Raw genomic sequence first — 27,862 nt, forward strand, 5'->3', positions numbered from 1 at the left:
ACTAGCTGCCTTGTCAGTGGATCTAGTGCTGTGGCAGTTAACACTTCTTCCAGTACTGTTACTGGGGTACTCACAGAGTAGTAGGATATTTAGGAATTGCTGTGTGGAAATTACTACAGATACACTAGCATGTTGTTTTCCTTTTTTTAAAAGAGGAGAGTTCCTTTTAAACATATGTACAACCTAAGAAGTCTTTTACCCTCTGTCTTTTTCTCCTCCATTCATAAAGCAGATTGATGTAACTTTATTTTAAATGATTTCTAGGATTTAAGCAGTTCTGACCTGATCAGACCAAAAATCAGCTTGGTGTGTCAGATTGTGAGGGTGGGACATATGGAGCTAAAAGACGGGAAGAAACATACGTGTGGACTTCGGAGACCATTTGGTGTGGCAGGTACGACAAATTCAGTCACAGGACAAAAGAATATGGTCCAGTGGGTGGGACAGTGAGCTAAAAAACATGAGCTGTACACCAGCAAAGCCTATTAACCTCTTTGTGTCAGCATCTCTGTCTTCAGAATGGAGGTTCTGATACTGAGCTGTATATGGTGCTCCTTTGAGATCTTTCAATTAAAGTAGTAAATGAAGATGACATGGTGTCAGCATTCACTTTTTGGTTTGTCACCATCTGAAGAGATAACACACTGCTCTCAGTGCAGTAGACTTTTTCAGATCTTTGCTAAAGAGGGATTTGCTCCTCACAACGAGTAGGATAAAGGTGGATTTTTCCTAAAGGAGCTTTGGTGAATGAGACATCCAGTTCCCGTTCAGTTTGTGTGATCTCTTGTGAAGAGACTCGCTTGAGATTAGTGGGAAAAACAGTTTCAATAATCAGGATTTGAAACCTGGATCTATTTTTTTGCCTTGAAATACCTGAGTCACACCTGTGTTTTTTATCAGCGCGAATATTCACATTCACTACCATGTGCTGACTTCTGCATCAATGAAAAGATGCTTGCTAAAGTTTTAACGATGAGAGTGGCCTTCTGTATTGCTGTCATTAGTGGCACTGGACCAAACTAAGCAACTGTTTTTTTCCATTCTGATAGGGGAAAGCTCTCTGTAATCTCTTTAGCAACTTGGCAGAACTGTGTGTTGAATTTGTGTTGTTGCAGTGATGGACATAACTGATATCATACATGGAAAGGTGGATGATGAAGAAAAGCAACATTTTATTCCGTTTCAGCAGTAAGTACTGGACTTCAAAGTTCATCCCATATCTGGCTCATTTAAGCCAAGCTGTCCTTCAGAGAAGGACAAATTTGTATGGAACCTGGCAGCATACCAAGGGCTCTACAAATAGATTAGCTAATGGCAGTAGTCAGCTTTGTGAAGGAAAAGATTTTTGTCAGTCCTCTGACACTTTTGTTCCCCTTGATTTACATGTCTGTATGATAGGGTAAATTACTTAGGGAGTCTTGGCAATGCAGCTAGATACCCATATCATCTGAAGTAAGAAAGAATACAGTGCAAAATAATATTGTGGGGTTTTGGGGATGTGACCTTAAAAACTGTTATGAGACTGATGCAAGATTTTGAGTAACACCTGAGCACACAGGGAACACAGTCCTCATTGTCACTGCTGTGCAGCACCCAGTGTATTGTCAGCCTCTAACTTTCCAGATTGCCTTGTAAAGGTGGGTCAGAGAAGAATAAGAAAGGAATTTCTCCCTCTGTCTGGGAAAGAAATTCAAGCCCCACTGTCTTTTGAGTTTCTGTAATGCTAGAACTTGTGTGTTCAGCCTGCTCTCTGATTGCTCACTTTGTTAGCGCATTAAATTGCTTATGCTTAATTAAAATTAAGCTTGTTTGGGAAGAATCAGCTTGTTACAGGCCTAAATACAGCAGTCCATTTGGTGTAGCTATATGGTGTTGCAAGGTATTTTCAGGGGAGATTTTTGTATGTTTTTTTGCGTGTCTGTGTTTTTCCCCTACCCTCTCAGGACCTGAAAGGCTGCAAAGAAGGATGTTTTTTCATTTGCAGAATAATGGTAGTCTCCTACTTTTTTTTTTTCTTTCTTTTTTCCTCTATTTTCTAATGAGTTTAGATCCAAATCTGGACACCTCTAATGGGGTGGGGAGTCTGAGGAAATACTTGATTCATTATTGATGATGTTGGAACAGGAGTGAAATCTTGTTCTAGATCCAAGCCCACTAGATGTGTTTGTGATTAAGGACAGGTTCAATATGTTGTTTTTGTAGGACTCGAAGGACTTTGACTTTGTAGGACTCCTTAGAGTCATATTAATTGAAGACCAGCTAATCTACGTAATCTCTTAGGGACAACTCAGAGGCACACCTGAATTCAGGGCTCAATTCACCCGATGGGAGCACAGGGCCCTGCGTAGGGACATGGTGAGCTGTTCCTTCATGGTGACACTCAGCCAGACTTATTCTGCAAGGCAGCCTGTGGATGGAAGGAAGAACAAAAGAGAGCTGCCTGTGTTTATGGTTGTCCTGAAGGCTGCTATTTCAGCCTGATAAAACTGTTCATGGGGTCTTTTAGGAGGCCCATGTTACATATTCTAAGCCAGAGCTAGCACCGACGTAGCTCCTTGTTTGAGAGTTTAGATGTATTTCTATTGAGTTTAGGCAGGTGAAGGAAAAACATTTATTTAAAAATATATATATATATTTGGAAATTAGTCAGCTGTTGGCCAGCCCTTGTCTTGCAGAGCACATGCTTGATGTTGCTTCCATGTCTGCTTCCCAGTCTGTTGTTGTTCTTCGCAGGATTGCCATGGAAACATATATCAGACAGCGACAGCTAATTATGTCCCCACTGATAACTTCCCATGTGATCGGAGAAAATGAGCCCCTCACTTCTGTCTTCAACAAAGTCATCGCTGCAAAGGAAGTGAATCATAAAGGGCAAGGTACAGCAGTCAGGCGAGAAGCTGATGGGAAAACCTGGTGTGGGGAAAGGTTCCCCTTGCTTACAAAGGAAAGTAAATGGCTTATGAAAGTCCAGAGATCAATGCTTACTGGAGATTGCTGCCTACCCTGAGCCAAACCTATGGTCTTGGTAATGACTGCCATCCCAGAACGCTGGGAGTTAAAAATGATTAAAAATGAGCTGTTCTTACTCAGGTGAAAAAAATAAATCATCTTTCTAGCTGATGACTTACTTGCTACAAACGTAGTACTTTTTTTAATATGTGCATACAATATTTGGAAGTGAACATGGCTGATTGCTTATTCCAAATGCTTTCTTCTGGATTCTCCTGCAGTTGCTTGTGTATCTGGCTTTTACTTACTAGTGCGTTTTGATGTTTCATGTTCATATTCAAGAACAAGAAGCATAGTTTCATGTTTTCATACTATTTTTTTTCAGTAAGGTAAACATTACCCTTCTTATCTTAGGTCTTTGGGTCTCCCTGAAACTGCTTCCTGGCGATCTAGCACAGGTTCAGAAGGATTTTTCCCACCTTGTAGACAGATCAACTGCTGTGGCTCGCAAAATGGGATTCCCTGAGATAATTCTGCCTGGTAGGTCCCACGTGCTTCCATACTTCTGTGGGGTAAAAGAGGCGTGAAATTCTGGAATTTCTGCTATGAACAGATTTATTATAAAACTAGCTTAAAAACAATTGTTTTTCACTTTTCATGAAATTTCAAGCTGATCTCTTATTTTTTTGTGAAAAATCTTCCTTTGAGAAGCAAATGAAAAATGAGAGCATTTGTACTCTGGAGGAAAATATCTGTTTAGACAAAAAGATGATTTTTTTTTTTTTTGCATAAAGTTTTGACCCTGCTTTATTTAATCCATTCAAAATGGATTTAGACCTCACTGGTCTAAATGGATAGAGCTCACAGCATTCAAAATTGTTACATGAAGACATGGTACTTTTGTATTACTCGAGGTGAAGATGCAATGATGTTGCAATGATGTGATGTTGAATACTATCAATTAACTGGTATCAGCAAAGGCTATGAAGAAGAAAAGGATGCTGTGGTACCCTAGGATGTCGTCTTCTACAATTGTCCATGCAATGAAAAGAACTCATTTAGTGCTATGAATTTTAGGTGATGTTCGAAATGATATCTACGTCACCCTGGTACAAGGAGAGTTTGACAAAGGCAAGAAGAAGACTCCCAAGAATGTAGAAGTCACCATGTCAGTACATGATGAAGATGGCAATCTCCAAGAGGTATGATGGCTGTTGTGAGATATACCAAGGCTGCTCAGTTTGATAGATGATAGCTCTGCTGGCCAGGACCTTATTTATTCTTCAACTGTATGCAAGAACTGTATGATAATGAACAAGAGATATTATAGGTGACTAAATTTGAAGTCACTTTTTTTTTTTAACGTTAATAACAGAAGTGAGTGAAAAAAGAATCATAGAATGACTTGGGTTGGAAGGAACCTTCAACATATCTAGTTCAAAACCCCTGCCATAGGCAAGGATGCCACCCACTAGACCAGGTTGCACAGGGCCTCATCTGATCTGGTCTTTAACACCTCCAGGGATGAGGCGTCCACAACTTCTCTGGGCAACCTGTTCCAGTGCCTCACCACCCAAAATGGTGACATGGTTTCCTTGATCATGAAGCATAGACTTTGAGCAACTCTGCAAGCTACGTGCTTTGAAAATTTACAACCTAAGATACTTCTTTCTTTCATTCTAGACATTACCTTCTCTTTTTTTTTTTCTCCCCATACCCCTTGTCTTTTTGTCCAAAGAAAGCTATCCATCCTGGTGCTGGTTATGAAGGTGTCTCTGAATATAAGTCTGTTGTTTATTACCAAGTCAAACAACCTTGCTGGTATGAAACTGTAAAGGTAAGTGTGTGCAATTTAGTCTTGCTCTATTGTGTAGAAAAGGAACTAGCTTAACATTAGTAGGTGCATCATAATCTCTCTGGATAGACAGAATGCTGGTGCTGCATTTTTTTCTTTGTATTATCATGTGCAGGTGTCCATTGCAATAGAGGAAGTCAGTCGTTGCCATTTAAGGTTCACTTTTCGTCATCGGTCATCACAGGAATGTGAGTATCAGAAAAGACTGACCGAAGTATTGTACTTCAGCTGCTCATGTTGAGATTTTGAGTATCCACTAAAGGTGTAACACTTGCATTTCTACTTATTTCCAGTGCTGTGGATTTTATTGGAAGCAAAAACAAAACAAAGAAACCTGATGCTTCACAGCCTTAGGAAAGGGTTTGGGGTTGGTTTTGGTCTAAAATTTGTATGAGATAGGGAGCAATGACCCTCCTTAGAAGACAGTTGTCAATGCTTGTTGGTACTTGGCTTCTTAATGTATGGTGTTTTTTTGTTTGTTTTTAATTCCTTTTAAGTCCTTCACAAAATTCAGTGCAAGATTTGGTAGGACTCTAACGATCTTCTTATAGAAAGATTTCTGTTAACTTAATTAAGCAAATGAAAGGTAAATGAGAAAGTTTAGAGCCAGGAGACTTCTTCAGACTTCTTCATAACCCTGTGAAAAGTGATCGATAATGTTAGACTGATCCCTTGAAAGACTAAGGAAAAAAGTCTCTTAAGGCACCTGGAAGATGGAGCGACAAACTTTCACGTCCATAGCTTACAGGTAGATTTGCAAAATCCTAATCAAAATTTTTGTGTACAATTATATACGTCCAACCAGCAGGACAAGTAGCCACTGAAACTGTGTGGAGAGAAGCTTCAGAGAGGAAGTTTTTTTTCTGGGTAATTCCAGATACCTGCTAAAGGGAAGGGAAGAGAGCTCTTTCTGCTGTGGGTCACCAAGTATGCTGCTGCCATTGCATTTTCATGTGATGTTATTAAATAAAGAAGCTGCTGTAGTTACCCAGCTGCACTATGGACAGTATGGACATAAATAAGATAATTACTAATAAAGATATTTTTTTTCTGTTTACAGCTAGGGATAAGTCTGAGAGAGCATTTGGCATGGGCTTTGTGAAGTTGATGAATGCAGATGGAACAACACTCCAGGATGGCAAACACAACTTGATTGTTTATAAGGTAGCTTGGGTATTTGCACTCCTTAACTTCTGTTTAACTAATCAAGACAACTCTGCTGGCTGATATTTTTTTTTTCTTAGCAGTGTAAACACTGTTGTATTATTGCAGAGATTTTTAATAACCTCTTCCAGAGTAATAGGACAGTAACCTTTTTTTGTAAGGTACCACCAGCTCTGCTTTCACTGCTCAGTTTTCTAACTGCAAATCTGGTGCATCCTAGTATGTATCTGTAAATAGTGTTTTTCCTCTAACATCCTTCAGTTAGACAGCATGCAGTAAACAGGCCTGGTGAACACCTGCCTTAGAAGATCAGTGTGTGACAGGAAGAGGGTCCTGGTGCCTTTAATCCCAGTAAAAGGAAAAAGCTAATGCACTGCTATAGAAATCTACAAAGTGTGTGTGGGGGGTGTACCTCATAAATTCTGTGGTTTGTGTCACTCAGAATGGTCTTAGCTCATTGGCAGTGTATGGGCAGCTTCTGTTCCTTAAAGTTAGAAGCCCAAACAATGTAAGTGAACTGTAGGCATGAAAAAATGCTTAAAGCCTCCTGTGGCTGTCACTGTGTTGAGGTGTGTGTGGTGGTACGGTGTCTGCAGATGAGAAAGAGGTCAGATGAGGTGTTCTCAGCGTGTGAAATAACCCATTTCATTCTTGTGGTCAACCAACAGGGTGATAACAAGAAAATGGAAGATGCTAAATGCTATTTAACCCTTCCTTGTACAAAAATGGAGATGGAGGAGAAGGAGGCCCCTTCAGGGAAAAATCTGCACCATCTAGCCAACTTCACACCCACTAAAGATAGCACGAAAGACAGCTTCCAGATTGCCACTTTGATCTGCTCCACCAAACTCACCCAGAATGGTAGGTCTTGACACCACTGGGATACTAATACATGCTTTATATTTGAAATAAAGAAGGTAATTTCTGCAGATTTTTTGGTGTTGCAGCACATGTGAGCATCCTGTTTTACTTTCAATCTTGCTGCTTCATACATCAATGACAGCTTAGTCCCAGCATCAGTATTGCCCATACAAACTACAGAGATGTTTTTGCAGTCCCTAGTGATCATATCATGTGGATATTTCATCTAAATTACCAATGTTAAATCTAGTAGGTTTGTCAGCATATATAGAAATGGTACCTGTTAGTGACAGTGTAAATGTGCATTCAGAATCCTTTGTTAAACGTTAATTATCTTTTTTCTATTGTTTGTCAAAAATGTAGCCATTAAAACTAGTCTCTTCAGCGTGCTGTTGTGCAAAGTAGGCAAAATAAAGGTAGTTGTTTATATGTGAATCAATGCAGTACGTGCTGGTACATGTTGTGAGATTTAAATGAGTTAAGGAAGCTAGTACAGTTGGGGAGGGCTCTTGGTATAATATACTCGCTGACTTTGGGAAGGAGACGTGAAAAGACACCAGCTGTGACTCCATTGAGGTGTACACGAGCAGCTGCTGGGAGGTGGGCATGAGCTGCTCTCATGAGCCACGCCAGTTTGCTTAAGCTAAATGCCATACTGATCCATCCGTGTGCAAGAGGGCCGAATCTGAATTTCATTGTCTAGTTGTTGCTCTAGAGCAAACACAGAGCATTAGCAAGAAAAGTCACACGCTCTAATAAATGTCCTAGCTTGATGGATCTTCTCTTGAGTGAATGAGAAGCCTGCAAATTTGTTTGCCAAATGTTATTGAATTACACCAAGGTTTTCCATTAATAGCAAAATGAACTCTCTTGCCAAGACAGAAGAGCCACCTCAAGGTAATGTTCTGAACGTCAGTGTGAGTTTTCCTTGTAAGCTGATTCTAAAAATAACCTCTGGTACTTTTTCTGTATTGTTCTGCAGCCAGTAAGTCAGCTGTGTTGTTGTAATCTGTTCCTAATTGCTGATGTTTTGCCCTTGCTAGTTGACCTCCTGGGTTTGTTGAACTGGCGTTCCAATTCTCAGAACATAGCCCACAACCTAAGGAAGCTCATGGAAGTGGAAGGAGGAGAAATTGTAAAGGTATGCAAAGGTATATTGCGTTGCATCCAAAAGCTCTCTCTATGTGCTTAGATAGCTGTTTTTTCTAGCTGCTGAGTAACAGCAGAACAAAAATGTATTCTTTCTCCCAAGAGCTCTCATTAGTGGAATTCAGCAGAATTACGGAAGTTAAATGTTAAAAGAATCAAGGAGATGGTGGTGACTTTCTTTTCCCATGTGATGTTGCAAAAGAGAAGATACATGCAAAGCCTAGCTGTTAATTTCCAGTAGCCTAGCTGTTAATTTCCAGTAGTGGCTCTGCTCCTCCTTTGTGAATAGGGACCTGCTGTGTATCTAGAAACAGAATGCAGAAAAGGCTCAAAGACCCTCTAGTCAGAGTGGGTAACAGGTGGGGAAGCACCAGAGAAAATGACCTTCTGAGGGAGTTAGGAGGTGATGTTTCCTGTGGTTCTCAGTGTGGATCTTTTGGGATTATGCAAGGTCATGGCTTTACCTGTTTTAATTGCTGAGCAACTAAAGTAAGTGCTGTGTCATTGCACACCAGTCTCCATACGCTGTACATTCTGTAATTGGGGTTGATTTGGCCCAGTGCAAAGTGCAGCTACATGGATTTGGCCCAGTGCAAGCTGTATTCAGCAGCATGGACCTTTGCTCTTGCATGACAGGCTAGATAAAAAGGCAGTAGAACAGAAAAGAAAGTGGGGACAATCAAAGCTGATAAGAAAAATCCCCCTTTCTCCTCTTAGTAGGGATAATCGCATGATCATCACGAACAGCATGTGAATGAACACAGGACTAAGATCACTTTTTCAGTGTTCTTTTGTGTACAACTTTTACAGTTCAACTGAGCTAGGCTGGAAAGGGAAAAATGATCCAAAGGAACAGACTCCTGTGCAAGGATACAAAAGTAATACTCTTTTCTTAACCTTTCATTATTTGTTCCTCTAGTTTTTGCAAGACACCCTTGATGCACTTTTCAACATAATGATGGAAATGTCAGAAAATGAAACCTATGACTTCCTTGTGTTTGATGCACTGGTGAGTGACTTTTTTTTTTGGTGAATTTTGTATGTTTGTTTTCTGGCCATGTTTTCTTCAGTCTATTCATGATTCCTCCCTTGGGTGGACGATTGGTATTTCACTCCAAAGAGCTTAAAAGTGAATTGACTTGTTTGGAGTCACAGTGGTGTGGAATAGAGGCTGCGCACCCTAAATCCTAACCCAGTGCTTAATGCATTAAGGATGAATTCTGTTATGAAACTTTATAGAAGGGTTATAATAAATGAGTAAAAGACTTGACAGGAAGTTTCAGGATATTTGGAGAGGCTGTTTCATGTGAGTGTGAAAGGCAGTGGCTTTGGTGTGCAGTAACAAACTTGTGTACTCAGCGCTGATCAACAAGTTGACAGTTCAGAAAGAAAAGTGAAGCCAGATATATGCAGCTGACATTGGTTGGGGCTAGTGACTAAAGGGGGACAGAATGTCCTAGCTCTAACATGCCATTGTAGTAGCAGGACTGAGAAGTTCCAGCCTGCAAAGAATCATTTCTTAGCTTTGAAAAACAACCTTCAGCAGCTCTGTGCGTATTTCTACATTCTGACAGTGTCATAGCATGACAGCTTCACAGAGTACCTGCCCTTAGCCCTAAAATTTCCTATCTAAATGCTGATGTGACCTGCCTTCTCTCTGAGAAATGATGTAGTCACACACACACACACCAGTATTTAGTCAGAAAGTGAACAATGTGATGTGTAGTATTAATGTTATTTGAAAAACAAAGAAAAACTATGATCAAACAAAATAAATGTCGGGATTAGAGACTAAGTTGTGATGCAGGTAGTTAAAGGTGGTGCAGCTCTGTACATCTGTCTCCTTTTGAATTTTTGGCAGGTATTTATTATTTCTTTAATCGGAGACATCAAGTTCCAGCATTTCAACCCTGTACTTGAAACTTACATTTACAAGCACTTCAGTGCAACTCTGGCATACGTGTAAGTATTGGTAACCACAGACCCACAGGCTGTCACTCAGGCAGCATCTCTCAGATCCTTTCAGTAAATGACACTAATGTGATCAAAGTAGCATAGACCAGATGACTGGGTTTGTCCTTATTCTCTGCTTTCAGGAGAGAAAGAAACTCTGTAATTGCCCTTTTACCTTGTAAAAAGTTCCTATTATCAGATTTTTTCTGCAGGGGAAAGACATTACTATCATGGAAAACACTGCATCAGGACATGTGATTCAGACTCTTTTTTGACCTCTAGTCCTCCGTCTATTTTTATTTTTTATTATTTTGTGTGCGTTTTCAAAGGGTCTTTGTGTTTTTCAGCCTGCTTTACTATCAAAACCAGGTTTAATGCAGTCAGTGTGTATGGAAGATATTGTAAGTCGTTGTAGGGAGGGAAAATTTGATCAAGGAATACAAATTCATCAGAAATCTGGTCTAACAGGTATTGCTGCTTGATGGAACTGCTTTGTTTTGCCATTGTCTGCTCTGGTCCTTGCAATCCCCCCCAAAGTACTTTGAGCAGAAGACTGACATATTCTGTGTATTCTCTGCTGCAAACTTAGTGGTATGTTTGAATGGGGTCATAGGGAGCAGAAGCAGAACCGCACAGCTGAAATGATGCGAGTGACTTTGTGGTTGATGGTGGCAGAGGTAAGAAAGGCATTTGCCCCCACTGTCTGCCTGCAGCCAGGCAGGTCGAGGTGGCCACAGGCTTCAGAGAAGGGCTAAATGTTGTTATGGTGCTTAAACACGCTGATTGCACTCTAGTAGGCTGTCATTTGCTTAGATTTAAGCAATTTAAGTAGTAATGGATTTTCCAGATTCCTGAACCCTTCCTTGTAGGGAAAAAGGAACAAGTCAAAAAGCTGGAATTTTTAGAAAAACTTGGCAGCCACAGTTCAGGCTAGTTTACTGAAAATTCACGAACTGGTTGTAAAAATCTGGCACCCCAAGGAGCCAAAAGCTTCAGTAGAAAATAGGCTGTGAAGAGGAACTGCTGTTCGTTATGTAACTGTTAATTATAGTTCCTCTGCGGAATAAGGATGTTGGGCATACACAAATACTTAACCGTGTCCTTATTCCCCTTTTTGCTTTTCCAAAGGAAACTCACTAAAGTACTGAACTGCTACGTGGGAAATGCTGATGACTCCAGCAAAACAGAATTGCTGTTTGCTGCTCTGAAAGCCTTGAAGTACCTATTCCGGTTCATCGTTCAGTCGCGAATATTGTACCTGAGGTGAGGCTTTGTCATTGCCATCTTTATTACGTCTCTTTTGTAAGCCAGGGCTTCCAGTTAATATCACTGGAGAGGATATTCTTCAGCATGTCCTCAGGAGCTGTAAACCTCGAGTCATAAAGAAGAGTGTCTTTCTACACTTTGTCTACAGCTCAAAAAAAATAAGTTCAGTAAAAATTGAAATAAATAATTCGAAGAGGGTATTCCTTGTAGTTGTCTATACCATGCTAAAGGCAGCGTATGGTACTACTTGAAAAGAACCTATTATTTAATTTTTAAAAAAAAAGAAGCATGGAATGACTTCCTCATTTTAAGAAGCTTCTGCATTTTGAAGGACTCTTCAAGATGTGTTACGTATAATATGCAAAAATAATTTAGTGGTGTCAGAGAAAGCCCTGCACGGATTCCCTTTTAAAAAAGGAGGTACACATATTGCATGCAGTGGCTTTTCACATTTTCCTTGATTTTTGCTTAGGGAGGTGAGGTGATTGATGATTAAACATTGTGTAGGATATGGTCAATGACAGTGGTTTTACCATAGTCTTAAAATATATTTTGAAGAATTTACAGTGAAGGTTTGGAATCCTTTTCTTGTGTTCATTGTGGCACAATTAACAGAGAATAAACTGGATTCTTTTCTGATTTGGTTGTCATCAATAGGATTTGTAGGCTGTGTTGAAAGTCTTTTTATTTAAGACAGAAATGAGCTACTTGATTCTTGGAACCCAAACAAATTGTGAGGCAATGGCAGTTAGAAAAATACAGCTTTTCCCTTGTAACAAGTTTAATCAGGAAATTACTACCGTAGTAACTGCAGAATCCTCAGTGCCATTTTTGCACTCATTTTTTTTTTGTGGAAGGAGATTGATGCGAGAGATTCTTCCAAAGGATAAAATTATATTTCAAACACTGTGACACTATTAGCCTAGATTTATGTATATAACTAGCTCTTTCTGTTTTTTTGTAGATTTTATGGGAAAAGTGAAGAGGGGGATGAATTTAATGATGCGATACGCAAGCTGTTCCTCTCCTTCAACGTCCTCATGGACCGTCCTTTAGAGGAGGCTGTCAAGATTAAGGTATGCATGATTTGCAAGGAGAGGTATTATCTTCTATGAGATCATCTGATACAACTGGGGGAAGGCAAAAGAAGGGACAAGCTCTGAGCTGCATAAACCCATTCAGATGAGTCACACCAGAATCCTCTGAATGTCCGTTTTAGTGAATGAAATGTAAGAAAAGGAATATCTAAAGGAATATCTAAACTGCAAAGTTTATCAGATAAAGATGAGAGCTTTCTGTACATTCAAAAACTGTGGCTTTGCTGCTGAAAACCCTGCAGCAACTGCTAGGATGATAAATAACAAGTAACCAAGATAGAATATGGTACAGTGTGGAAGACACTTCAACCAGTAACACTGAGGTTGTGAGTAATGGAGATGGAAATGCTAGATCACTGCAAAAATCAACACATACTGGGAATGAAAGTGCTGAAAAAGCAGATGGTTCCTAAACATATCTTAGATCTTATACTTGATTTTCTGGTTTTGACTGGATTATGAACCTTGCGTTTGGGCTCTTAGAAGGAGCAGAGCAGCCATGTGATGAGGCTGGCTAAATTGCTGAAGGTGGTGAGGTCTTTAGATTCTTTTCTTCACAGACCTTCTAACCAACATGCCTTTCTCTGCTCAAAGGAAAGATTGATTCTAAACTTGTAATTAGCATTTGAGTCATTTGAATCCCAACTTTGATTCTTGTGTAACCAGAGTTACAGCTGGCAGCAGCCATGGAACTTCACCGAGAGACCTTAAGTTGCAGTTGCACCCAGGTGCCTGGATGCTACACCTATAAATGCCATACTGGGACCTAGATAATGTATTCCTGTCTATGTGGACATGCTAAAGTAAAGAGAACACTGAGTCTATTTATGTAGTGCTTTTCATGTCAGGCTATGAGGAGCTTAATCCCTGAAGCTGCAGGATGTTTGCAAAAACTGTACAACTTGGCTACAGATCCTTCCTCCTTTACCTTTTCTGCTCTGCACTGCAGATGTGTGGTTGCTGGAGGCTCTTTGGGTGCATTAATTTGATCTTAAGCCAGTTCTCTGCAGGTGTCCATGTATTTGCTCTTGCCAAAACTAGATTTGCCATGTGAACCATGGGCATTGTTGAGGTTGTGAATGAACTGGCTTTCAGAATGAACGAGCTAATCTAACTTAATCTAACTCAGTCTCCACGTGTGCTTTGTCTTTATTTTTTTTTTTTTTTTTCTTGCAGGGTGCAGCTTTAAAGTATTTGCCAAGCATCATAAATGATGTCAAACTAGTATTTGACCCTGTTGAGCTCAGGTAACCATTATTAAGTTTGTGTGTCCTCCAAACTCAATTCATCTATTGGGAAAATTTGGGAAACATTCCTAAAAACAGCAGCTGTGACTATGATGTGATAATGCACATACTGCATGATTTTTTAGGAAGCTCCTTGCAGGGCTTTAGAGGAAGTCAGTTTAGTTCAAAGGAATCTACGCAGTTCAACTGTTCTTTCTTAGGAACTTTTGTTTGAAACCAAAATTTGAGGACTGGAGAACCATGTGAGGAAATGCCATGCAAGTTCCCACCAAGTTTTAATGAATGCTTCTGAGGTAGAATGGAATATGTGACAAAACAGAAAACAGAAGTTATATTTATTCAAGAAATTCACAACACTGTGGATTTCTGTTCTTCAATATTCATAGCTTTATCCAGAACCTCCCTTTCATGCCTCCTTGTTCTGACACTAATAATTTGCTTGTAAACAGTAGACAGACAGCAAATGTACATGGGATTTAATTTAATGGAGTCTAAGATTAAAATGAGTCATCACTGTTGATGAAAGGGGCATCTGGAAGAATATGCTCTTGCTGTTGTATATAACAGTGTCTCAGGCTTCAGCAGTGCAAAATTGTGCTTTCATTTTGTATGATTATTTTATGCTGGCAATGAAGGGCATGTGGTATTCCTGTTTATAAGGGCATGTGGTATTTCTATTTATAAGCTTTTGTGGCATATATCTATTGTATCTTGGTATGCAAGCTTTTTATCGAGAGGCTTAACCCCATTCAGTTTGACTGAGAGCCCTGTGCTACCTTTCTAGAAAATGAGTTAAGTTAAAGCTCGGTAGTAATTTACCTGGAGACTGCTGCAGGTGACATGTCAACACAGTGACAACTGCTTGACTTGCCCAGGTGCAGGACAGTGTAAGGGTAGGTGGAATCACATTGGGTGAAAATGCTGACCATCTGCTTACTTTGGTTTGCACACTAGTGTCCTCTTCAGCAAGTTTATCCAAAGTATTCCTGACAACCAGTTAGTTCGACAGAAGCTAAACTGCATGACCAAGATAGTCGAGAGTGATCTGTTTAAACAGCTTGGTAAGTAGTGCATTGAAACCTCTGGTTTCTCCATGGAGCCATGTACCTTTACCAACAAAAATGTCTTTCAAGTTTATGTGTCATTTAAATCATCCATCAGTGGTAGTTTACAACTAAATCTATCTTTAGAAATATTCCTTGCCATAGTGGCTCTTAAAATGAACATCTGAAACTTTGTTGTTGTTACAAAAGTAGGATCCTGATTGAGTATGTTAATCTAGAAAGGGACAAGAGGAGAATGATCTGCTTGGTGTAATGCATATCATTACAGGTTATTTGTCTCTCTTAGTCTCAGTGGTAACTCAAGTGGATTTAGGTATATGTTTTTGTGTCCAAGATTAAGTTAAGAGCAGAAAGCTATAGTGTGGTACCTATATACTGAATGCTGAAGGACTTTGAGAGCAAGATATGGTGCTGTTTCATTTTCAGAATGCAGAGATGCTCTCCTGCCTCTACTGATAGACCAGCTAAGTGGCCAGCTGGATGACAATTCAAACAAGCCTGACCATGAGGCCTCCTCACAGCTCCTCAGCAGCGTTCTGGAAGTTCTGGATCGGAAAGATGTGGTGAGTTTATGAGCTGTCAAGGGCGCAAATTAAGATTAGTACTTTATTTTATTTTTTAAAGTTAGGGCAAAGGACTGTTCTCAACTTACGTTGTACTGCTCTGTATTTTTTTTCAGTCTCTTTGGACATAAAGTAGCTGCATTAGAATGAAAAGGGACTATGCGAAGATTGAATTGGTGGCTGTCACTGTAGTACAAAGAAAAATGTCTTTCCCTTCTAGGAACCAAAATGTTATTCCCAGCTACTCTGGTGACTTGTTGAATTATTTGGAGCAAGCCATCTAACTATTGGGTTTCTGGTTGAAGTAAGGCCCACAGTCATTATTCAGTTAGGGGAGTACAGTTATTTGCCACATTAGTCATGAAAATTGATTCAAAGGTGCCTTGAAAAGAATAATTTGAACTGAAGAATTGTTCAGGGAACAAATAGCAAATCACATTGCCTGGTTCAGTTTAGTTATGCCAGCATGAACAAGTGAAACTGGTACAAATGAATTTTGCCACCTCTTCACCAGGTATCTACCTGCAGTAGTTGAATCAACTGCTGTTGTGTAATAAGTCGTCTTTTTGCATCTTCAGATAACAATTAAGCACTGTCAGGGCAGTCCTCCCACTCAAGGAGCTCTCTATAGAACAGAATGCATCAAGAATTGTCTCAAATTTTCTTTATTAAATCCCCCAGGGACCTACTGCTGTCCACATCCAGCTGATCATGGAACGCCTGCTACGGAGAATAAACCGCACAGTGATTGGAATGAGCAGGCAGTCTCCACACATTGTGAGAGCCATTTACTTGCTTCCTTTACTACCTTACCCTTTGTTAGAGTGCAATTCTCCTGGGAGATTTCAGTGTGTAGAGTGGTTTATGAAATCATCTTTCCACTTCCTGCAGCACTTCTGTGCCACTACAACATGGCTTTGGGTGGCTTTCTGGGAGCTGGTATTAGGATACAAATTGTTCTATTCTAACAGCAATTTTAACTGAGTCACAGGTGGCTGTGTTTTCAAGTTCCTTTGGGCCCCTGTGCACAGAGAATTTGGTTTCAGCTCATTTCTAATACACAAAGAATCTCTGCTGAGAAGAAAATGTTCTTTTGCCACCTTCACTGAAAAGGATTAAATGCTGAAGGACCAGACAGCTCTGATTGTCAATGCTGACTACTCTGTGGCATCTTAGAAGGTGTATGAAAGTTTATATATTCTAATTTGCACTGTACTTAGTGTAGAGAAAGATGGAAAAATAAGGGGCTGAGCATGGATAGCAGTTATTTTTAATATCTCTAAAATCTAGTCGTTGCTATTACCAATATGTCACACATGAGAACTATATAGTTGTACATTTTAAATCTAAAAATGTAGTGGCTCATATATTTCCATATATATCATATTTATATATGTATAAAATTACATACATTCATATAGTCTTTTATTCTGCTGTTTGGAGGGTATGTTTTTCTTGCAAACTGATCTCTGGGGAAACAGATAGACCCTGACCTCAGACTTGACATTTAGGAAGTCTTAACTGGTTTGGGGTAGAGGAGAAAACAGTCACACAGAACGATGTCAGGACATAGATCAGCAGGATTGTGATTGGGAATACTTGATTAGATGGAACCTGAAGGCGCATGTCACACTTTGAGCTTATGTTGCTTAATACAGAAAAATAACAGTATGTCTTGTTTTTCGTATTCTAGGGTATTTTTGTGGCCTGCATGACAGCCATCCTGAGGCAGATGGATGATTTCCATTACAACCATTACATCAATACTTTCAAAACCAGGCAGGACATTATTGTAAGTCAGCCTGGCTGGGGGATTATCTCAGTCCATAAAGAATTATTTTCTGCTTCTGAAAGGTCATTTCAAGTTACTGTATTCAGTTTGGACTGATTATACTGCATTCATCAGCAATTACTTATGTGTACCTAATGCCGCAGCCACTGGGGATATATTTGCATCACCCCTGCTGGGTATGGACAGTGGATGTTGCTGACTCTGTGGAGCCTGAGATTAGCATTTGTAGCATGAGTTAAAATGTTTAATGACTGATGAAGTCTGTGCAAGTAAAAGGTCTGGAACCAAAAGAGTGAATGTAGATGAAACGGATAAGTGTTCCCCTTCCTCCATGCTCTCCCTGTGTCTCTTAGTGGTCGTGTTCTCTTTATCTCCTTCTTTCTGGTTCATCCCCATTTCAATTAAGAGATTGGAAAGCTTTAAAATGTATTTAAAGCAAAGAAAAGATAGCAAATTTGAACATACATCTATATTAATTTCTTAAAACAGGAAAGACATCTTTTAATGAAGTCTTACGGGATAATAGCCAAAACCCAAATACTGAATTCCCATCCAATCCAAAATGCTTTGCTTGCTTTAGTGGACAGCAACGCAAATAGTTCTCTCCACGTTAAAAACTGTGTACAATTCATGTTCTCAAAGACTTTCAAAGTAAAACCAAGTGGAACATTAGGCTTTTTTTTTTTTTTTTTTTTTGAGGCACTTAGAACAAACTGTCCTGTCCAGATTTGTCCCCAAACTGTCCTAGAAAAAGTCAGAACCAAACCCAGTATTCATGGACATCTCTGAAGCATGACACAGCAGCTGTTCTAGTTTTCTGTCCTAGTGCTCCTAGTTTTGCAATTTGAAGCGCTTGCTAATTTAAATACTGGCTGAGGAAGAGCCTGGAGTTGTGTTCTTCATGTACAAGCTAGATCAAAACCCACAAGAAAGTGTTTATAATTTATTTTGGATGGCAAGGTCATCCCTCTGGTTTCCTGTGCAATTGGAATCACTCACAATCTGTTGAGCAACATAGCCACCTACAGGACACGCACATTTCTGTCACTTCTGCATCTAAAGGGCCACTCAGTTGGATAGTCTGTAGAGATCATTCAGCATATTGTTTTAGAATTGTTTTTTATATTACACATTTTATTTTTTGGTGGAGGACTCATTAGAAAGTAAAACGTGAGTAGATTCAGGTATATTGCTAGTGTTCATTAAATGAATGTGCAAAAAGGTTTTCAGCAGGGTTGTGTAGAAATCCTGTGTCTGAGGAACGAGAGTACAAGGAAGACACCTCCGATGGATTTCAGACAAAGGTGCATTCAAGGCAGAATTGAAACTAATTTTGTGTTGAGGGAGCCTCAGTTCAGAAATGTTTCTCTTTCCTGAAGAGCAGTTGAGGTGGTAGGAGACCATCCTTACTTACAGTCAAGGTGAGATTAAGCGGGGGCTTTAAAGCTTTATTGTAATGCAAACTGAGCTTCAGCCTGAAGTTTACAAGTTGAAGGTGTATCTTGCTTTGCCCTTTTAGTTCTGCGTCTTCTGACTCAAATAGATTATTTCTTTTATGTTCCTATATGTGAATGTATACAGCTTCTGCACAGAGGCATGTCAAGAGGGTGAGTTTGTAAAATCATTAAAACTATGAATATCATTTAAAGAGATACTGACCCAAAATACCAATTTATAATCAAGTTCTTATCCCCTAATCAACAGAAGCAAGCCCATGCTTGTGGTGGTGTAGGAGTTACTAATACCAACAGAAAGTTTTATTGCAATAATTATTTTTATCTATTTTTATTGTTTATTGTTTTTTATGAGTTTTTGTATTTTCAGGCCTGGCATAGCATCATTACTTGGTTGGTTTAACACCATTACAAGTTAATTTTTACCTTCAAGGTGCCCCTTGTCAAGTCCAAACTTTTCGGTCAAGCTCTGATTTAATAATGCCTAAAGGATTTTTACTGAGGCAGCACCAAATGCCCATTTCTCTTTCCACATTAGTGTTGCTTGCCAATTTTTTAGAGCAAGCTGTTCAGCTTAACAGATCTTTTTTTGCTGGTGATCTTTGTAAGATGGTGATTTCTCATGTGACCTTCTTTGTATCCCTCTCATTTCTGAATGCTAATGTGCTGTCTTTGCAGAGAACAGTCTATTTAAATACTCAAAGGTTATCATTTATATCTGTAGAGACCACAGTATGGAGAGATCAATATTATTGATACATTCGTTCACTTGTCTCTTCTTTTTCTTTTTTTTATCCTGCAATTCAACCTTGTCTTGCCAAAGTCTTCAGGTGTGCTAGCTTTGCTTGGGGCACTTGTGCAGAAAGTCTCTTTCCTATGATAATATTCTAAACCATGTGTCTGAAGCCATGTTTGCTGCCTCTTTGTAAAAATACTTCTTAATCTAAACTAGAAAAGACTTAAAATAGTTGAGGAAGTGAAAAATATGTTTTAGATTTCCATCTTTGTAGAAGGTACTGCCTAGGGCTGTTATGCTGTCGTCACTCAGGCATTTGGAAAGTGCTTGAATATTGATTTTAGTTCTTCATCCATCTTGTGCACCAGAACTCCTTATAGTGTAGCTTAATTTGAAACAGTAAAGGTAGATTTAATTAAACAGATCAACATGTTCTGTGGAGTTATTTCTCCTTCTGAAGCTGAATGGATGAGATGTCAGAGATAATTTAGTTATTGGAATATGCTGCTGCAGTAAGACATCCTTCTTAGGAGGTGCGCTGTATTGATTGCTAATCGATGTAGTAGTTAATCAGTGCAATTGCAAATAGTGCAAATACTTCCAAATGCTTGCATTTCCTTACATTTTCATGCAGATAAAAAGATTATGCTGTTCAACCTGTGGTTTTTATTTTTTTTCTGACAGGATTTCCTGATGGAAACATTCATAATGTTTAAAGATCTGATTGGAAAAAATGTCTATGCAGCTGACTGGATGGTCATGAATATGATGCAGAGCAGGTAAATAGTTGCTGCTATTTTAAGTCTTGTTACTGCTTTGGAGTCTTTTTGGCTCGGAAAGGAGGGTGGTTCGCCCTGGCAGGCTTGCAAATCACTGGAGTTACATAAGCATATTTTCTTTTACAGATTCAGTGTAATTTCAGTTAGAGTTTGGTAAATTCTGGTGCCTGGCCATTTCTGTTAATGCAACTGAAAATCTATCTTCTCCTGCCCAAAGGCACACAACCAAAACCATGTTTTCTTCCAACCTGTTATTTATTTACCTGTTGGAGGGTGCAAGATAAATCAGGGAAGCCCTTTTGATTTCAAATCTGGGGGAATCAACTCACAGACATAAATGTGTAGTGGATGAAAGCGTGCTGGCCTGTGAACTAGAATTATCCAGGTTCGTTTCTGTCCTCTGATGTGGAGTTGTCATACGGGTGCATTAATGGAGAAGGACATGGAAGTGGCAAGTTATTTGAATGCTTTGGTGGTAAGAATAGGCTAAATTTAGGAGGAGCTGCCATGTGGAACAACACTGCGTGCTCACAGAGATTGACTTGAAATATGTTTGTTTATTTTTTTTTATCATCTGCTTCCAGTCAGGGTTTCTTTTGCATAGAAACAGGAGAATGACTTTTCCTGAATGTCCCTTTACTGTCCCAAATCTCATTTGGGAGCATCTGTTCTTGTTTCCTGAGCTTACATCATAAACCCCGAACTGCAGTGTTGTTTTTTTGTTTTGTTTTTTTGTTTGTTTGTGTTTTTTTTTCCTTCCTGGAGCCACCTTTTATTTGATGTTTTTACCTCTTTCAGGGTTTTCCTCCGGGCAGTGAACCAATTTACTTCTGTACTCAACCGTTTCTTTCTGGATCAAGCAAATTTTGAACTCCAGGTAACAGTTCTGTTATTTCTTTTGGAGCTCAGTGTTTCCTGAAAGGCCTGAAGAGCAAGCAAATCCCCGCATTACCAGACTTGTTGATATGGAGCATGCCAGTGATAAATATCTGTAGAGTTGTTGTAGAAAAGCAGATAAATGCAAAGCAGCTCTGAATTCCAGGACTGTGGTTAGTACAGCAAAGCAACTGCTGCAGTCTTTACAAAGTCAAGTTGAATGGGCCTGCTGGCCAAAGTTGACTTGAGTGTGACTAGTTGAGAACACAACACTTGTGGGTGGGGAACTCTGTTGTGCAGGTTGTTGCTTTTCCTTTGTCTTCTCCTATTTTGGATTTGTTTCTCTTCCACAGCTCTGGAATAACTATTTCCATTTGGCAGTGGCCTTTCTCACTCATGAATCCCTCCAGCTGGAGACCTTCTCGCAAGCCAAACGCAACAAAATTATCAAGAAGTGAGTTTAAAAAATTGCCAGACCTTTTTATTTTTAAGGAGCTTGATTTGTACTTTTGCAGACGTACCCTCTATGGTCTTAGAATGAGACGAAACATGCCATGGAAGAGCTTGCTTAATGAATGATGATAAAGGGAGGAGGGGTGACTAGCACACAAGTCAGGTCTTTGAAACTACAGATGTCTAAGTCTGGATACACAGGTCCTGAGCTGAACTTAAGCATCTTGCCAAAAGATTTTTTTCCACTGTAAGATCTGCAACAGAAGGTTTGCCATAGTTGCCAGAGCAATACTTTATGCGATTCCTCAGCCATTATATGAGTTAGGTAAGCAATGATCCTAAAAGCCCTGCAACCTCTTAGTCCCCAGTCTTTAGTTTTTTGATTTTGAAACCCAGAGCACTTCAGAGTCCTTAACCGTTTCAGAAGTAGTAAAATGAGCTTAACGCCTGTGCATAAAGTGCAACAAATGGTAGTAACTTGTTGGGGAATGTGTAATTTGTAGGAACTTGGCCAAATTCACAGAGAGATTGAACAGCTTTTACTCCTGCATTTAGCTGTTATCATGTGCCTAAAGATATTTGTAAATTTTGACGTAGAATTTTGTGGGGGCATGCATAGTTAATGTTTGCTGCCCTTTTTCTGCAATAATAAGGGCTTTATTGTGATTAAACCTTACCAATAAATGGTAATGGCCTGGTAATTAAACATTCCTCCATTCTGTTAATATCAGCAGTTGAAGCTTTAGAGGAAAGCATCAAATACAACAAACAAAATTTGGGGTAGAACTGTGTTGAGCAGCAGGGCTGCAGTTTTTATCTGCTCTTTGGGAATCTGCAGTCTCCTGCCAGACATGGCTTTTTTCTTCCTCTGAGCATTGAGCATCAGTGCTGGGCAGGATGATGAAGAAAAAAGATACGTTGAACATTTTAGCTATCCTTAACAGGAAAGTGTGTGGTATTGAGGAACTTCTTGGTAGATGCTTGGTAGGGAATACAGCTGGTAAGACCCCTTAGAATCATTACCCAGCATATTTAGGTTTGTATGGTGGTTCCTTGTGTTTTTTTTTTTGTTGTTGTTGTTGTTTGTTTGTTTATTTTAATGGGATGATAACAGCTTTTGTGGTTTTGCTGTTAAATTTCTTCAGCTTTGCAAAGGTAACATCAGCGAATAGGCCGCCTTCATCTTTTTCTTTCTAATACTTCTTTCTAGGTATGGGGACATGAGGAAAGAAATTGGCTTCAAAATAAGGGATATGTGGTATAATTTGGGTGAGTTTCAGCTGAAGAATTATCTTTATTCAAGCTGTTAAGCTGGACTTCTAATTATTTGTTTATATAAGCTGTTCGTGTTTAATGTGGGGAAATACTGAGCTGTTCAAGAGTACAAAGTTTCTTTCCCTTTTTTGGTAAATAACCTTCAAAAGCTACTCTTTTCTCATGTCAGATAATGAGATGATCTCTTAGAGGTTCCTCATAAAGGAAGTTCTACCATATGAAGGCCAACAGTAGAATTTTCCAGGGAGCCTTCGATTTGCAACATTCATGCAGTTCAGTTCTGTTCTATTTCTAGGACTATTACTGAATTTTGGAGTGGTGTTAAGTAGCCATTATCCACATCAAAAATGCATTCTAATCAAAATGTCTGTGGCTTATGGTTTTTATTTTATTTGACTAATGTGCTTGCACATTTGAATATCCACATACCATGCAACTTCAAGCAGCCATATTCCATTAGGATGTATCTGACTTTGACTTTCTTGCAGGTCCCCACAAAATAAAATTTATTCCAGCAATGGTAGGCCCAATCCTGGAGGTAACCCTGGTCCCAGAGCCTGAGCTACGGAAAGCCACCATTCCCATCTTCTTTGATATGATGCAGTGCGAGTTTAACTTCAGTGGGAACAGAAACTTCCACATGGTAAGGGAGCCTGGTATGTTCAGTGCAAATGTTGCAGTGTGCATTAGGCAAGAAGGAGAATTTGAACAAAAAAGATGTGAAGCACTTTTGAGACTGTAACAGGGTACTGAACAGAATAGTGTCTATTTACATTTATGATAACAACATAAATTCTCCCAAAGCAGATCTTTGAATGTAATGTAAGTTACTGTAAAGAAAATTGCTGTACAGTCAAGCATCTCACTTGAATTATTAATAGGTGTTCTGCCTAATCCCTCAATTTTAAATCGGAGGACAGAGCAGAGAACAGGATCTCTGAGATCCAACCCTGTGCTAATTCCTCTGACTTAACTTTTATTGCTACTGAGAAAGCACCAGACAAGAAGAAGAAAAAGAGGGTCTTCTTTTGTTCTAAGGTTAACTTTTTCTCTGTGGTTTCTCAGGACTTTTTCTTCCAGCTTTTCTCTGGGGATATCAGACATTAACATTTCAACTGGCAGGCAGGGGACGCTCAGTTATGCTGTAGACAGTCTTCTCCCTGGAGGATGAGTAGGAGACATCCATCCAAGAGGCAGCCACCTTGGCATTTCAGACTGTTGTCAAATGTGACTTGTATTTCCCAAAGCTCCATCCTCACACTAGCTTGGACCCCAACTTCAGTGTGTATATGGGATCTTTCTTCCCGTGGGGTCATCAGTCTTTGGTGTGGTTGGCCCCAAGGTCTCAGGGGTTCTTGGAATCATTAGAAAGAAACTGGATGGGTGGCATGGATTTTCCATCCCAGTGATATTTATATCATAGTTACAGTGTCCCTCATATTTTGGAACATGAATATTTATATCTTTGTAACTGAGTTATAGCTAAAACTATGTACTTGCCCTGCTTGCACGTAACAGGGCGTATACTCATAGCTGAACAAATAATCTCAGAGGACTTGGTTCTTGTCACATGAGAAATTGCTTTAATTAGCAGTCACAACCATTTACACTGGTCAGAGAGCTGAGACTGGTCCTTAACTGGTGGTAGTAATTCAGTTGCTGTAGGGTGAGTGAATGACCATTACCATCCATAGGATGGTTGTTAAAGATGCTTCTTCATCCCAGCAAATCTGAACTGGTAATGGATGGGGGAAAAAAAAATGCTTCTCCTAAAAAGGAGAAGCACTACTCCAGAGCATCACCTTCCAGGTGTTGTAGGACGAGACATATTTCTTTGCTCCGTCCTTCTCATCTTGGCACCTTACCACTTTTGTTCTGGTCAATAATGAAAGCATCCTCTAGCTTAGCTTGTAGAACCAGTGTCTGATGGTGTGGCAGTTCAGAAATACCATCCACAAGCATTACTGATCATGCTGGTGAGAGCTGCTGTGTATTTGACGTGTCTTTTGCCTTTTCAGTTTGAAAATGAGTTGATAACCAAGTTGGACCAGGAAGTCGAGGGTGGCCGAGGGGACGAACAGTACAAGATTTTGCTGGAGAAACTGTAAGTTTTATAGTGAACATGGATGCTCTTTGTTTACAGCATAGTTGGCTATTTTTGTGATGCAAAGAAACCCTAATTTGTTGCTCCAGTGAGTAGGGAGATAATGCAGCTGACAGTGATTTAATGCTATGAAGGAGCTCTCAGACTGGCTGATTGCCTTAAAATAATGCTTTTTTACTGGAGCAGCAACTTGCACAATTATCCTAACCTTGGGGATACAAGCTTAAAGACATGCGCTGATCTGGCAAGGGGCTTTTAAGTGGAAAAGCTTGGGAACAGCAGGATCAAAGCTAAACCCATCAGAGCCTTGTTTTAGTACCAGGAGTAGAGCTGAGGCTTTTGATTGCCAAGGCAAGCTTTGGCCTGTCTGATGTGGATATCTGAGGTCTGTGGATGTGCTGTGCTGTTCTGCTCTGAGAGTCTTTGTTCAGGGAATGTATTTGACTCTCTTAGCTGAGTGGGTAATTACACTGAAATCCTACTTACTAGCACTCAGAGCTGTGGCTGAGTATTCCCTTACACCTCTTTGGATTTTGTCTACAGCCTCCTGGAGCACTGTCGGAAGCATAAATATCTGTCTGCTTCTGGAGAAGTGTTTGCTTTGCTGGTCAGCAGCTTGCTAGAGAACCTGCTGGACTACAGAACAATCATGCATGATGAAAGCAAGGAGAACCGCATGAGCTGCACTGTCAACGTGCTGGTATGGGGCAGGCTGGAGGTGGATGTGGGTGCTTCTTTTCTGACCTCTCTTTTGCGATGTGGTCCTGGGGTGGATCAGGTGACCCAGAATAAATTTGAAGGCCTTATTTTGCCATGCGAAACGATTCACTGGAAAAGTAATTTCTTCGTGTACCTCCATCCAGGAAGAAAACCATCAAATAGGAGGCCACTAATTTTTTTTTTTTTTAAGGATTTTAAGTAATTCTTTATGCTCTTACTGGTTAATTGGTCCAAATCAGGTTACTGGCTATTGACAGCTATAAAACATAAAGTTGTATAGTCCAAAATCAATTCATGTGGCTGATACTTGCCTATACAATAACCTGAGGTCCTGAAATACAGACTGGAAAGGTGGCTAGCTGATAGTTTGGGAAGTGTGGGCTTAAGTCCCTGTTCCACTGCAAAGAGTAGCTGTAACTTTGAACAAGCTGCTTTCTGTCTTTCCCTTAACCTTCTTCTAGAGATGATGGTAGCCCCATCTTACGTCAAAGGGATGGTTTTAGGCCTACATGCGTCTGAGTGGCCAAAGTGATAGCAAATGTCTTTTAAGGATCAGCCTCGGATATTTCAGTTACTTGTCTAGCATTGATTATACAAGTCCATGCTGGCTTACATCAGTTTGACTATTTTTTTCTACTTTTGGCAGAATTTTTATAAGGAGAAGAAACGAGAGGACATTTATATCAGGTAGGTTGTCTCCTTCCATAGATGTGTGTAGAAGCCTTTATTTCCCTTCCTGTTGTGTACACTGATGGAGGAGTCCGTCACATAAAGTAACAATGACTTTTCATTCATTTAGATACCTCTATAAACTCCGGGACCTGCACACAGACTGTGAGAACTTCACAGAGGCAGCATACACTCTCCTCCTCCATGCAGAGCTGCTCCAGGTAATACACTAAAGGCAGTTTTAGTTTTCATTCTCAGAGTGTGGCCTTTAAATTAAATGTAATCAGAGTCTAACTGAAATGTGAACCTTCATCCATGTAGAAGGTTAGTCTATCCACTGTAAGGATTTCTTTATCTGTGGATGCTCTAGTTCTTTCAATTTTGCTTGTTTTCCTCCATGCTAGTGGTCTGAGAAGCCATGCGTCCCTCATCTGCTTCAGAGGGACAGCTACTACGTCTACTCGCAACAGGAACTCAAGGAAAAGCTCTACCAAGAAATTATCTCCTTCTTCGACAGGGGCAAAGTGAGTGTCTCTGTGGTGTTCTTACTGTTCACTGGTAAATACTTAACTGGTGGCTGTAGCTAGCAGAAGTTGGTTTTAAAGAGAAGAAGAGATGTAGTTCCATAACAGGCCTTGATGCTTGAGGCTTGGCTTCTTAACAAAGACAGGAGTACTAGTATGAGCAGGGCATCCATTTGTCTTGGAGATGTTTGAATCCTTCAATTTCCTTGTATAGAGATTCTGTAGAAATAACTCTGCTCAAGATACTAGCTAGGTGAGAATCTGCAGTGTTTGTTTTGTTTTTTTTCCTGGTTAATGGGTTTTGTTAGTTCTTTTTGCATGGCAATAAATAGGGCTTGTCTGGCTGAAACAGAACTTGTGTCAATTGCACTTGGGATAGATGGTTCTAAGAAGGCTAAATGAGACAAACCCAAGGAAGCCTGATAAAAGGGATGACTTATTGGTGTAGAAAGAGACCACGTGAGCTTCTCTGTTTTGCTGTTTATAGGCATGTCCTTCCACTTCTTCATGACTCAGTTTTCCCTATCAGGAGTAACAATAGTAACTTTGCATTGTAAATCACTCTCAGATCTACAAGTGAAAAAATGTGTCACTGTGATTTCTGCAAAGAAATACACAGCGCGGAGTCTAACAAGAAGTTGGCAGTACTGCCTGAAGTGCTGCCTGAATTGAAATCAGATGAGTTTTTGTGTTACCTACCTGTGGTAATGAATGCTTTTAACGGAGTCTTTTGTTTTGTGCTCTTCTTCCCCCACCTGCCTCGCTTCGTCCTTCATGGAGATGTGGGAAAAAGCCATTCAGCTAAGCAAAGAGTTGGCTGACATGTATGAAAACAAGGTCTTTGATTATGAGGGACTTGGTAATCTCCTGGTAAGTTTGTTTTCTCAATTTTCAGCAGGCTGTTGACTGCTTAAATTAATATTTTTGAGCAGGATAAGCGCAAAATACACTTATGTTAAACAAACTACCATAGCCCCCTTGTTTTTTTAAGGGTTAATACTAGAAAAATGTTTCCATAACTTCTTCATTTTTAAAAGTGTATAATTTTGACCTTGTAATCTGTACGACAATATTGTGTGAAGATGTTTAGCATTGTTAGTGCTAATCAAATAAGCTAACATTTGCATAGTATATTACCAGGCTCCATAAATTTCATCACCTTGTTGTTCCTGTGGTAAAATTACCGTGTGTGAACACAGAACTATAGAATGGGCTTGATTCTGAATGACTTTTTTTCATGGCTAAAAGATGTAACCAGATGGTCTTTATGTTCTTTCATATGAGAATCATCTGCCCAGTTTTATTTCTGCCA

The 27,862-nt window shown here is 39.7% G+C and overlaps 1 protein-coding gene across 1 annotated transcript in view; it reads left to right on the forward strand.

The window, feature by feature from the left end:
* The window catches only part of DOCK5 (dedicator of cytokinesis 5), a 79,122-nt gene that overhangs the window by 33,898 nt on the left and 17,362 nt on the right, over positions 1 to 27,862 (forward strand). Inside the window, exons 10-39 of the mRNA XM_068662461.1 lie at positions 265 to 394; positions 1,116 to 1,188; positions 2,734 to 2,876; positions 3,364 to 3,489; positions 4,027 to 4,151; positions 4,688 to 4,786; positions 4,920 to 4,992; positions 5,865 to 5,968; positions 6,637 to 6,829; positions 7,873 to 7,970; positions 8,898 to 8,987; positions 9,840 to 9,940; positions 11,060 to 11,194; positions 12,162 to 12,273; positions 13,471 to 13,541; positions 14,496 to 14,602; positions 15,032 to 15,168; positions 15,850 to 15,945; positions 16,862 to 16,960; positions 19,835 to 19,929; positions 20,728 to 20,806; positions 21,159 to 21,259; positions 22,469 to 22,527; positions 23,022 to 23,176; positions 24,552 to 24,637; positions 25,181 to 25,337; positions 26,004 to 26,044; positions 26,157 to 26,247; positions 26,431 to 26,550; positions 27,331 to 27,420. Coding sequence (XP_068518562.1) covers positions 265 to 394; positions 1,116 to 1,188; positions 2,734 to 2,876; positions 3,364 to 3,489; positions 4,027 to 4,151; positions 4,688 to 4,786; positions 4,920 to 4,992; positions 5,865 to 5,968; positions 6,637 to 6,829; positions 7,873 to 7,970; positions 8,898 to 8,987; positions 9,840 to 9,940; positions 11,060 to 11,194; positions 12,162 to 12,273; positions 13,471 to 13,541; positions 14,496 to 14,602; positions 15,032 to 15,168; positions 15,850 to 15,945; positions 16,862 to 16,960; positions 19,835 to 19,929; positions 20,728 to 20,806; positions 21,159 to 21,259; positions 22,469 to 22,527; positions 23,022 to 23,176; positions 24,552 to 24,637; positions 25,181 to 25,337; positions 26,004 to 26,044; positions 26,157 to 26,247; positions 26,431 to 26,550; positions 27,331 to 27,420 — 3,186 coding nt within the window. The remainder of the gene's footprint in view (positions 1 to 264; positions 395 to 1,115; positions 1,189 to 2,733; positions 2,877 to 3,363; positions 3,490 to 4,026; positions 4,152 to 4,687; positions 4,787 to 4,919; positions 4,993 to 5,864; positions 5,969 to 6,636; positions 6,830 to 7,872; positions 7,971 to 8,897; positions 8,988 to 9,839; positions 9,941 to 11,059; positions 11,195 to 12,161; positions 12,274 to 13,470; positions 13,542 to 14,495; positions 14,603 to 15,031; positions 15,169 to 15,849; positions 15,946 to 16,861; positions 16,961 to 19,834; positions 19,930 to 20,727; positions 20,807 to 21,158; positions 21,260 to 22,468; positions 22,528 to 23,021; positions 23,177 to 24,551; positions 24,638 to 25,180; positions 25,338 to 26,003; positions 26,045 to 26,156; positions 26,248 to 26,430; positions 26,551 to 27,330; positions 27,421 to 27,862) is intronic.

Source organism: Anas acuta, chromosome 27, assembly GCF_963932015.1.
Source record: "Anas acuta chromosome 27, bAnaAcu1.1, whole genome shotgun sequence".
NCBI classification, from domain to species: Eukaryota; Metazoa; Chordata; class Aves; order Anseriformes; family Anatidae; genus Anas; species Anas acuta.